We start from the raw sequence: 12,036 nt of genomic DNA, 5'->3' as shown, positions 1-12,036 counted from the left end.
TTGTTTTGGGAGCTTGTATGGTCTCGCACAGCGGTCCGCCCTTTGCTCCCCGCCGCCCTGAACGTCTCACGTCACGTGTTTCACCGGTACAGCGGAAGCCCCCTGCCTATGACAGTGATCTTTGGTCTATTTAGCTGGGAGTGAAAAGCACTCCGTCCATACCCACCTACTGAAGAACCCTTCTTTGAGCCAGTGCATAGCGGTAACTGCAAAGATAAAATAATTTTGAGCAGCTTAAGGAATTGGAAGGCGTGCTCCAGAGATTAGCGCCATTTATCCATTGACTCATAGCCTAGTTGATACAGATTTCTTAGTTGGTATGTTCTTAAAAAGTAGAAAATGTGTCTAAGAACTGAGTAGCTGCCTTGTATTTCATTCAAAAAATAACAGTTGAATACCTGCTGTTTGCTGGGCACTCTGGTTACAGGAGACACAGCATGAACAAAAGGCAAATCTTTATCCTCAAGGAGCTTAGGTGCTACAGGAGAGAGACAAAGATCTCCTTTCGTCTTCTGTTTTTTTTCCCTGTAGCGTTGTGACTATTTAATGTATATTTTAGTGGTTTACCACGTGTATTATCTGTCACCCCCACTGTGATGTAACTTTCAAAAGATAGGGATTTTCGTCTATTTTATTTTCAGCTGTGTTAGCAAGTAGGACAATTTCTGTCACATGGTAGCAACTCAGTTCATAATTTGTTGTGTGAGTTAATAAATTAAGAACACAACGTGTTTGCAAGTGATGTGAAATGCAATGGAGAAATAGAAAGTGGAGGAAGCTAGAGTGTGGGTGCTGGTGTGCGTTTTAAATGAAGTGGTCGGGGAAGACTTCACTGTGTAGGAGACATTTGAGCAAAGGTCTGAAGGAGGTGAGGGAATGAGGCTTACAGACAGCCGGGAGAAGAGTATAAGGGATAGTAAGTGCAGAGATCCAGAGACCAGAGTGACGAGCAAAATGAGCACGGGGAAAAAGCTGGAGGAGATGTCAGAGTGGTGATAAAGGGCAGAGAATGGAGGGCCATGCAGTCGATCTTAAGGTGTTTGGTTTTTATTTCAAGTGAAATGTGAGGCCATCATCAAATTTTATGAAGAGGGAAGTTGTAATCCGATTTGAGTTTGGTTGCTGTGTGCAGAAGAATCTGAAGAACAGAAGCTGGGAAGCCAGTTCGGAGGCTGTGACAATAATCCCTGGAAGGACAGCAGCTTGGACCCAGGGTGGTGGCAGTGTTGGTGGTGAGGACCAGTCCGAACAAAGCCAGTACGATTTGCTGCCAGATTGGGTATGGAGAAGGAGGAGAAGAATAAGGTGGGCTGCAGGTTTGGGGCCTTAGCAAAGGTAAGGATGTAATTGCTATTTCATGAGTGGGGGAGACTGGGAAGAATAGGATGTGCAGGAAGATTTCGGAAGCTCAATTTTGAGCGTGTTACATTTTTCATGCTCATCAGAGTAGTTTAGGGATAAATATTTGCTATTCATCAATTGTAGGTACTATATAAAACTATGAGATTGGGTGAGATCACCAGGAGCTGAGAATAGAGAAGAAAGGTGGCCCAAATACCGAGCCTTGGTACATCTCATTCTTGGGATGGGAAACCAGCAAAAGAGACATCCTACCAATGAGGTAGAATGAAAATGGCCAGCGTGGTATCCCAGAAGCGAGTGAGGGAGTGGGGTGGAGTGATCAGCTGTATCACATGTTGCTGGTCAGTCAGGTAAAATGAATACTGAGAGGCGACCACAGGACTTATAAATGTGGTCATTGCTGGCCTTGACAAATGGGTTTTGGTGAAGTGACAGAGATGAAAGCCCAATTGGAGTGGGTTCAAAAAAAATCAGAGAAGAGGAGATGGAGAGAGGCAATAAAACTCCTCTAAAAGGAAAGGAGCTCAGAGAACAAGTGTAGTATTTGGAAGGGAAGATGGGGGTTGGGGAAGAGTTGTTTTTATAAGGTGGGAGAAATCAGAGCCTAGTTGTATGCTAATAGGAGTGTGTCAGTAAAAAGGGAAAAATAAATAGCATGGGAGAGAGAGGGGAGAAGGGCCTAACTGTGTCTTCTGTAGGCAGGGAGGGAAGAGACTTGGTGTGCAGACAGAGGACCTGGCTGTAAATGGTACCACAGGCACCTCATCTGTAGCAGCAGAAGGGAAGACAAGGTATATGTGCACAAAAGCAGTAGGTGGACAGGCGGATGATGGCAAGAGCTGGGGGAAGTTCTCTCCTGGTCATTTCTGTTTTGTCAACCAAAGAGGAAGCAAGGTCGTTATTGAGAATGAGAAAGGAGGAGGCACTGAAGGTGTGAGGAGAGTAAAATAAGTAAAATAAAATAAATAAATAAAATAAATAAATTAATTAAATAAAATAAAAAGTAAAATATAGTGTGGAAGTGCAGTATTTAAGATCGTTGAGTGGCCTGAGAGGCCCACCTGAAGTGAGTGGTCATGATTTTAAAGTGAGACCAGATGGTAGTTGCTTGGTTGTCCGTCTGCAGCCACGTTGAGGTGCAGGAGTCCAGGCACAAATTGGGTGAATTATATTTAATTCACGTTGAGGTTTTGTCACGTGGGTATGTGGAGGAGAGGGGTGCAAGGGGTTTGAGGTCCATGGAATATAACTAAGTGGGGAGGAAGTGATGTGGGGAGTGAGGGACAGTGAAAAAGTGGTTGGATCGTTGAATTGTAGGTCCTGTTGGGGTTGAAGAACTGTTGGAATTGGGTGATAGAAGGAGTGAGCCTGAAAGATCAGGGTGGTGTTTGGAGAGTAGCATGCTTGAAATTGAGAACATGAGGTTGTAGATATTGGTAATGACAGGTCTAGAGCAGGACCCTCCAACAGGAATATGATACAAGCCACACACAGCATTTTAAGTTTTCTAGACACTTTAAAAGTAAAAATTAGGGCTTCCCTGGTGGCGCAGTGGTTGAGAGTCAGCCTGCCAATGCAGGGGACGCGGGTTCGAGCCCTGGTCTGGGAAGATCCCACATGCCGCGGAGCAACTGGGCCCGTGAGCCACAACTACTGAGCCTGCGCATCCGGAGCCTGTGCTCCGTAACAAGAGAGGCCGCGATAGTGAGAGGCCCGCGCACCGCGATGAGGCGTGGCCCCCACTTGCCGCAACTAGAGAAAGCCCTCGCACAGAAACGAAGACCCAACACAGCCATAAATAAATAAATAAATAATTTTTTAAAAAGTAAAAATTAAGAGGTGAGGTTAATTTTATTCAGCCCAATATATCTAAAAATGTTATTTTAACAAGTAATCAATATAAAAATTATTGAGATATTTTACTTTTTTATATTAAGGATAAAATACAAGGTACCAAAAAAAATTATTTTTTAAATTTTATGGAGCCACATTTCAAGTGCTCAATAGCCGCAGGTGCCAAATGGCCACGATATAGCTCGGAGCGAAAGACCCTGGGAGTGAGTGGCTAAGGGAGGATGGAAGATGAGATCACTCGGCGGGGGGGGGGGGGGGGGGGGGGTGGTCACGCCCCCCACCAATCTGCACGGATGTAGAAACCATCAAGAAATAGGACAAGGACACTGTGGAGCACAGAAGTTCGATGCCCAAAATGTTATATAGAGCTCTTAGTGTAATCAAAAGTCTAGTGTATTTTTAGCTTTAAATTTAGTTTGTGCAATTAAAATTTCACTTTTCTGAGATGTGTTCCAGTTTTTCACAAAGCCTAAATAATTTCGTGTGTGTGTCGGATACCTTAAATGCTACCCCTCTGTTTTTCTCAACAAAGATAGAAAGCACACTTGTTTGTCCTGTAGCTTTTACATTCTTTGTCCCAGCCTCTGTGTGAAGGCAAGAGTTAGAGCTTGGAGGTAAGAATCTCCTAGAAGAGAATGGAAGAATCCAGGTCTGTGTAAACAGATTCCTAAAATATTGTATAATTAGGTTCTGCAGAACCCACTGGTTCAACTGGCAGGTCATAGTACTAACTAAAGGTGAACTAAAATAGCTAGTTGGACTAGAACTAAACAGAGAATTCCAACTTTTGAAGGTATTTTGAATGCAGCAGGTTCTACCTCCTGAATATCTCAGTGACTCATCCTTTTAAAGGGAGATAATATATGTGCAGTGGTTACAGTGTTGTCTGTAGAACTGGAAAAGCCTGGGATTTCCTTCTGTCTCTGCATCACCGATTGTAAGCAGTCAGCCTCCCTAAGCCTCGGTTTCCCCTGTAAAGTACCTCACAGGATCGTCGTGAGGTGAAGCAGAGCACTTGCTGGGGACAAAGTACTCAGAAAGCAGTGTCTTAGTCTCTCTCAGTTCCTCCTCTAAGTTTTAACCAAGGATATGTTTCTTAAATGTACTTTTGACCATGTGAGTCTCAGGTGAAGAGCTCCGACTTCCCTCCCCTATAGAAACTCCTTTTTTTTTCTTTTTTTTTCAAAATTTATTTATTTATTTTTGGCTGCGTTGGGTCTTTGTTGCTGCTTGCGGGCTTTCTCTAGTTGCAGTGAGCGGGGACTGCTCTTCATTGTGGTGTGCGGGCTTCTCATTGCAGTGGCTTCTCTTGTTGCAGAGCACGAGCTCTAGGCATGTGGGCTTCAGCAGTTGTGGCTTGTGGGCTCTAGAGCGCAGGCTCAGTAGTTGCGGCACACGGGCTTAGTTGCTCCGCGGCATGTGGGATCTTCCTGGACCAGGGCTCAAACCCGTGTCCCCTGCGTTGGCAGGTGGATTCTTAACCACTGCGCCACCAGGGAAGCCCTCTATAGAAACTCTTTAGGACAAGTACTTAGGATGCAGCCACAGGCTCCTGTTCTCTCGGTTGCTGCTGCGGCTCATGCCTGGCTCCCCTGCAATTGCATCCTGTTTGTCAGGTGAACGATACTGTTTACCTGGGGCGTTTGACTTGCAGATTCCTCTGCCCTTTTGAAACCCGATTCAAACATCACCTCTAATAGGCACCAATAATTCTCTGTTGCTTTAAGGTGTTAAAAAAATGATATGTGTTTAAAGGACAAATAAACTACTTTTTTTTTTTGGTTTGGCCACGCCATGCTGCATGTGGGATCTTAGTTCCCAGACCAGGGATCGAACCCTTGCCCCCTGCATTGGGAATGCAGAGTATTAACCACTGGACTGCCAGGGAAGTCCCTCAATAGCTTTATAGTCTTGTAACCTTCCAGAAAGAAGGCTAAAGGTTGACTAAAGGAGAGGTGGTGAAAACACTTGTATGTAATTTTTTTAACCTCATTCTATTACTAGGCTTAAGTTAAGATGTATCTATTTTGCAAATTGTTTCACAAAAATATACCTGTTACCTGGGAAAACACTGTATATTTTTAAAACATTTTTTATTTAAAAACTTGAACTTTGAATTCTTTTTCTTTTAGCTTGATATGTGGTAATGTCAGCCAGACTTCTCAGATCCTTGGCCAGATCTCACTATATTTTATCAAAAGCGCGTCAGTGCCAAAGACTTGTTCATCGAACATTAAAACCACTTAAGGAATTTGAAACCACAACATGCAACACCCTGGCAAGAAGTCAGAACGTGAATTTGTTCTTTCCTGATACAGCAGCTGTTGGTTTGAATAAGTCCCAGGTCCTGGAAATGAACCGGAAAATATCAAATACAAACATACTCTCTCCATTAAACACCGCACGTTACCAAGATGAAAAACATCACCTTCCAACCAGGCACTCCCTTGGTACTCATAGGAAAGTGACTCACAAACCAAATCTGTTAGGTTTTAAGTGGTTTATAAAAATACTAAAGAGACATTCCTCATTTGTGTCAACGGAAACACTTGTTTCTAAACAAGACTTTCCGCAAATCAAGAGACCACTGAAAGCATCAAGGACCAGGCAGCCATCCAGGACCAACCTTCCAGTTCTGCCTGTGAACAAGGTAAAAACACTTGTGCTGGTGGTGCCTCTGTTCCCTAATAATCACTCTGAACCCCTGTGGATCCCACCTCAGCCTTACTACCAACATAGGAGAGCCAGCCACCAGCACAGCACTTCTTTCAGGATCTTTGAAGCCTAATAGTGAAACCTGTCATCTCCAAAGGGAATCACCATCTTAATTTTAGGAATCAGTGGTACATATAAAGGCAAAATAGAGGCAATTAAATATAAAAGTATAGTTTATGAAAGGATTAGTTAGTGGCCTAAGGAAATTTTGAAAAAGACTAGTAGTAAGTCCATTCTAGGAACAGTGCTATAAAAAGCCCCCATTTAAAAAAAAAATCAAACTAGAAATTCTGTATTAAATTTTAAAAACTTTTGTTATATTAAGTATGGAGACAGGTAAGTATTCATTAGCCAGTGGTGACTGCATGGGAGGGGGTGGTGAAAGGGCGGGGCAAGGTGGAATCCAAAAAGCAGAGTGAAGGATTTTGCTTTTTTTTATCATTTGAAGGTTGAAGTGGTTATTTTCATTCACTGTTAAGAGGTTTATGGGAATTTCTCATCTACAGTTCTCACTCGCCCACTAAATGATAAATATTTAAGGTCAGGATCAAGCCCTTCGGTAACCTGTGTACCTTGCATGATACTTGAAACTGTGCCTTATACTTAATAAATGTTTATGAAACAGGAAGGGATAGACGAGAAGAAAAGGGATCTTTGATGTCTGTAGCCATCAACATTAAAAGTAGGAATGTCGAATATTTAAAACTTGATGAAGCGTTCTGAATCTATCGGAAAACAAGTTATTCTATCTTAAAAATCTCGATTCTGAGAAGTAGACCTTGAGAGCATTTAACTTGTTCTGGTTTTGTTTTTGTTTTACTGTGCGGTTGACTTCCTTTAAAAAGGTGTACAGGCCTTCGCGTCGTATCCTCAGGTTGTGAAGTTAGGAGTTGGTTAATGACTTTTATTTTGGATTCTAGCTTTGCTTACATTCTTGTTTGGTTTCCTTGAGCCCACGATATGAAGGATGGGAGTTTTGGATGCATTCTGCTCTCACCCCTTTCTTTCTAGCTCTTGAGTGTTTAATTATGTTGTTTACTTTTGTGATCATCTGGGAAATTTAGTATTTAAGTGACTGAGATGAAATTAAGTGTAAAAGCCTGACTTCATAGCAGATCCAGAAAAGAGGAGGATCAAGTCCCTTTTTTCTTTTGTTACATCTAGCAGCCCAGAGCAGAATCAAGTTTCTTATGAAAGGCTGGTAAGGTCAGAAATGTCCCCTTTTTTTGTAGTTGTTGGTTGTAAACTGTCCAAGAGGCGTTTCTTTGGGCTGTCCGTAGACTTGAAAGCAGTTTTCCTGGATTCAGTTTTTTTATTTTTCTTTAGGACTTTCTTTTTTTCTGCTTCCAGGAAAGGATTTGAAGTAGATTTTCAACATTTAATAAGTTTCAAATGAGATAATAAAAGCATTACATTTAAAATAGAGCAAGCAGTTGATATGAACAGAGAAGTAAATATTATCAGATATCTGATATGAGTAATCTAGTTGAACATTTAGTTCCGCAAGGCCCAATGATTAAAGAAAGGCAGGAATACTCCTGTTGTACATTTCTTGTTGTCTAACAAGAAAAAAAGAAAAACATAAGAATGTCTTATAAGAAATAACTTTTTCTCTCACCAAATTTAAAGAGTCATTTATTTCCTGGGTCCTGACATAGGACATATTATGTAATGTGATAGCTGTGACTTCAGTTGGAATTTCATGAAAACAGAAACAGTATGTCGTTTCTCTGGAAGCGCAGGAAAATAATAAACAATCTTTTCTATTTCTGAAAGCATTTTGAAAGTGACCTGAGGGAGTATGATTTTTGGAACATTATTTTCTAATGATCTTACAGGAGAACACAGTCTTGAGGTATAATGAGGTAATATATGCCCAGGGCTGAAGACTGGCTTTTATCTGTCCCGAATAGAGGGCCCCTCCATTTCCACGTGGGCGTCATGGGGCTGGCGAGTCCCCTTTGGTGGTAAAGCCCTTTCCTCCCCTGTGGACTGAGTCAGGAAAGGACTCTACTTTGTACCAGAAAGAGGTGCCCTTTGTCTCATTCCCCACGTGTGCACCTGAGCTCACCCTCTTACCTCTGCCGCATGGCGTGCGCTTGGAATTGACTGGGTGAGGCTACTCACACTCTATATTGGAATCAGGTCTTCACCTGATTCCATTTGTAGAGGTCCCAACCTTCTGAGATATCCAACCCACATACTGTTGGCTCATCACTTATCATGGCAGGGCCAGTGCTTCTTGTTGGTCTGTCCTGTCTTTGAGGAGGACGATGCCCGAGGATGAGGACCACCTCTGAGCAGCGTGGAGGCTGGCAGAGGAGGCAGGGTGCTGGGACGCCCAGTAGTAAGTTTTCAGGCTAACATCACAGTGTGTAGTAAAATTAACCAGTGGGTTGTTAATAGGTTTGGGGTTCTTTTGGTTTGTTTGAAGAAATAGAATAGAAAGTATCAATGTATTTACTCATGATAAAGGTAAATACTGTTCTGTGAAGCTTTTTTTTTTTTTTTTTTTTTTTTTGCCGTACGCGGGCCTCTCACTGCCGTGGCCTCTCCCGTTGCAGAGCAGAGGCTCCGGACGCGCAGGCGCAGCGGCCATGGCTCACGGGTCCAGCCGCTCCGCGGCACGTGGGATCTTCCCGGACCGGGGCACGAACCCGCGTCCCCTGCATCGGCAGGCGGACTCCCAACCACTGCGCCACCAGGGAAGCCCTGTGAAGCTTTTATGTCAGTTATTGGTGTGGGTGTCTGTGTGTATGTAGGTACTGTGTATGTGAAAGGGTTTCTCACCATGGGTTGTAGTCGGAAAGCTTAAAAGCTAAAGCTTTATACTAGTAATGTAAAATGCATCTGTGTTTTATAACTTGCGCCTATAATCTGTACATAACAGGAAAAACATTCATTTTTTCCCCTTAGTAATATAGAAGCAACATTACTGTAATGCACTAATTTCTTTTTTTAGTTAAAGAACATGAATAAAAATAAACTTTCTTTTTTTTAGGAAAAGTATTCTGTCACAGATGTGATGCGCTAAAACAAGAATCATATATAAATTTCTAGCCCCATCTGCTGGAATATGTTTTCTGTGGCCAGAAAAATGAAACATACTGAAACATGGTGGTTTTCTTGGCTTTGGTTTTGTTTTGTTTGTGTTTGGGTGGTTTTCTTTTAACATTTTAAAATAGAAAGGCCTAAATTTAAGTCCAATAAATTTAGATTTAAATCTTAAATTTAAATCCAATAACTATTTTAGGTTGGATTGGCACATTTATTTAAGAATAAGTTGTTGATCCCCATCCTAGAACCTGAAATTTGCTATATATTTATATTTAATGCTCAAAAAATAATGGTTCATTATAAAGATCCAGAAGAAGACATGTCTGAAAATGAAAGCTTCTTGCAGAGTAACAACATCTTTAAATGATAGGGGGAAAGAATGCAAAGATGACACACACTCTTTCCCTTTACCAAATGGATTTAAATACAATCTTGAAATTGAAAAACAAAGGAAATAAAACCCAAAAAAGGTATTTCTAAGAAGTCAAATTGGAAAACCTTTGGAATCATTTATTCACAGAAGATTTATAACTTAAACAGAGACTCACATCCCAGATGTTTAAGGAGGATACAGAAAGTAGTGTGGCGAGCCATGTAAGTTAGGTAACGTAGGCTAAGCCAAATAAGCTGTGAGACGTTGGCTAGAACTCTGAGCCAAACTAAATAGGAGATGGTGAGAGAAGGAAAGGTGACAATCTTCAGAAAATCTGCAAAGATCCTTGGAATGACTAAGTTAAAAACAAATTGTGTTTAAAAATTTATAACCTGACTCTTTGGAGCTCACCATATATTTTCTCATGGAAGTAGTGGTTGAATGCTTTGACTTGTTCCATTTTTGAGAATGTAAAACAGTATGAGTTTTTTTTAGCACAGATGGGCCTGGGCAGTAAGAAGGATGAGGTGAAGCAGGCACGAGACAGGGGGTGGGAGGGACTCAGCCCCCCCCCCCCCAACCCTGGTCAGTTACTGCTAAATCTTCCACTGGTGCGAAAGATGGTGGAAATCTGGATTTTGTGTCAGATGGCCGTTTATTGTTGATAGTTTTTTCAAATCTTGAAAACACTATGTGGGTCAGCTCTTGAGTTGGCTAGTTCTCTGGGCTGCCAGTTTACGGCTCTGATTCTAGAGACAGTCAGCAATGCTGTTTCTAGTACAGTTATGGGAAAGCCCTCCACTGGACTAGCTGTTGACCTTCTCCCTATCTCCTGTCTTCTCCTTCGTGCCTCCTTCTCTTCCCACTCCAGCCTAAACTAAGGCATGTCAGCTGTCGCAGCCCCAGAGTAACTCTGACATCCAACCTCATGCACTGGGATTTTGGTTAGCAAGCTTCAGTAAATTTGTCAGCTTTTGTAGGGTAGAGCCTGCCTGCCGTGGCCTTACCTGATGCTTCTTTCCAGGATTCCTTTGTTTCACCCAGCTTAATCTCATATCCTGCCAGCTCTTTTTAACTCCACGGAGCCTTAAAAGAACAACTAGTGCTGGCACTTCTAAACCTGAAGCACCTGACTGATTCCTGTACTCCAGTAACCAGCTTTGCTTTGACTGTGTGGATTCATATGTTTTTGTAAATTAACGTGTTCTTACCTTTATCACGAAGATGGGAATCAGCATATCAGATATCTGCAACAGGAGGGTCCTGCGTCCGTTTGGCTCACATTCAGTGACAATTTCAGCTTGTCTGACTTTTAATTTTTTTCTCTAATTGAATTAAAATCAGTTAGACAATTGAATGTTTTGCTCATGAGTGGATATTTTACGGATTTTAGGTTTTTCAGGTCCTCCGTTTATTCCTCTGCTACTTTTTAAACCACACATTAGAGCTGTGTAACAGATGGAAGAAAAAGCAAAGCAGAGTTAGGTCATCTCTTGAGAAAGAGCCAGGAGTTAGGTAACAAGAGGGGCAGGAAGGAGGAAATTTATGTACTACTTTTCTTGAATTTCATACTAGGAATGTAGCAGAAAGGGAAAGAATTTAGGAGCCAAGATGAGTAAATCCTAGGAATAAATTTTGATTTAGTGACTCATATACCTCTTTTGATACATATGGGCCAAAGCACCATATGTATCAAAGACAGTAGAATCACTAATGTTCTGATTACTAGATACTAAAATATAAAATTATGAACAAATGAAAATTCAGATGTAAATTACTTGATAAACTTTTTAGCCTCCCACAAATTTTGATGGTTTAAACATATCTGTATGTGCCGTAATAATAACTGTTATCTAAAAAATGTTGAACATTTGTGCTAGTCATGGTTCTGAGCAGTTGACTTTCATCAGCTTGTTTAAACTTCACAACAATCCTATCAGGTAGGCATTATTGTTATTCTGATTTTTTTAAATGAAACTAATTCTGTGCCTGAACTCTTAACACCTCTGCTGATAGCTTTTTAACTTTATTGACCATATTCCATAGTGAGAAATTTATTTTACATTACAGTGTATATGTAGGGACCCAATATACCTATATAGACATATACGTGACAGAAAACGTTATAAAATAAAATTTACCCTTACTATGAATTATGTAGTCTAATATTTTCTGTTTTATTCTGTTTAGTTTATTTTTTTTTAAGCTGGTTTGGGCCGACTAAATTGATATCAGGACTCACTAATGGCTTGTGACCTACAGTTTGACAAAAACACTGTGTGCTGTGCCATATGCTTACCATATGTATACTGTATAGCTACACACAATATAAATGTGTGCATGTACACACAGGTGAGACTCCTAGTGCAGAAATCCAAAGCACTCACTAAACCTGGACACGTTCTCAGATTCACAGAACTTTTAACCAGAGTACAATTAGCTAGAATAAAAATTCTGTAATTCCTTAGTAGATTCAAAGTGATCTCTGCCTGCACAAGGCTAGTGGCAAATTATCAAATGACCTCAAATAATAATGCTGCTGTGCAAAAGAACCATGGAAACTCAAGGTTGGACAGACTTTAACTAGCATCTCATCCAGGCACCTTGTATGGTGCCTAAATCCTCTCTGTTTTTTGATCAGTCTGTGCTTGAAGCACAGCCAGCAGGTGTGGCTC

The 12,036-nt window shown here is 41.3% G+C and overlaps 1 protein-coding gene across 8 annotated transcripts in view; it reads left to right on the top strand.

The window, feature by feature from the left end:
- Window positions 1-12,036, top strand: part of RMND1 (required for meiotic nuclear division 1 homolog) — a 41,713-nt gene that overhangs the window by 719 nt on the left and 28,958 nt on the right. For 3 of the 8 annotated variants that reach the window (XR_010836092.1, XM_059083478.2, XM_067011028.1), the window contains exon 2: window positions 5,349-5,866. The exons of 2 other annotated variants lie outside the window; for them this stretch is intronic. Coding sequence is in view for 3 of the 6 variants with exons in the window: in XM_059083478.2 (XP_058939461.1) it covers window positions 5,363-5,866 (504 nt within the window). In the remaining 3 variants the exon portion in view is untranslated. Of the gene's footprint in view, window positions 1-12; window positions 203-1,057; window positions 1,336-5,348; window positions 5,867-12,036 lie in introns of those variants that run through there. 3 more of the 8 variants (XM_059083477.2, XM_067011029.1, XM_067011026.1) reach the window with 2 other exon arrangements.

This window comes from Kogia breviceps, chromosome 13, assembly GCF_026419965.1.
Source record: "Kogia breviceps isolate mKogBre1 chromosome 13, mKogBre1 haplotype 1, whole genome shotgun sequence".
Classification (NCBI taxonomy): Eukaryota; Metazoa; Chordata; class Mammalia; order Artiodactyla; family Physeteridae; genus Kogia; species Kogia breviceps.
This window is presented reverse-complemented; position numbering and strand designations above follow the sequence as displayed.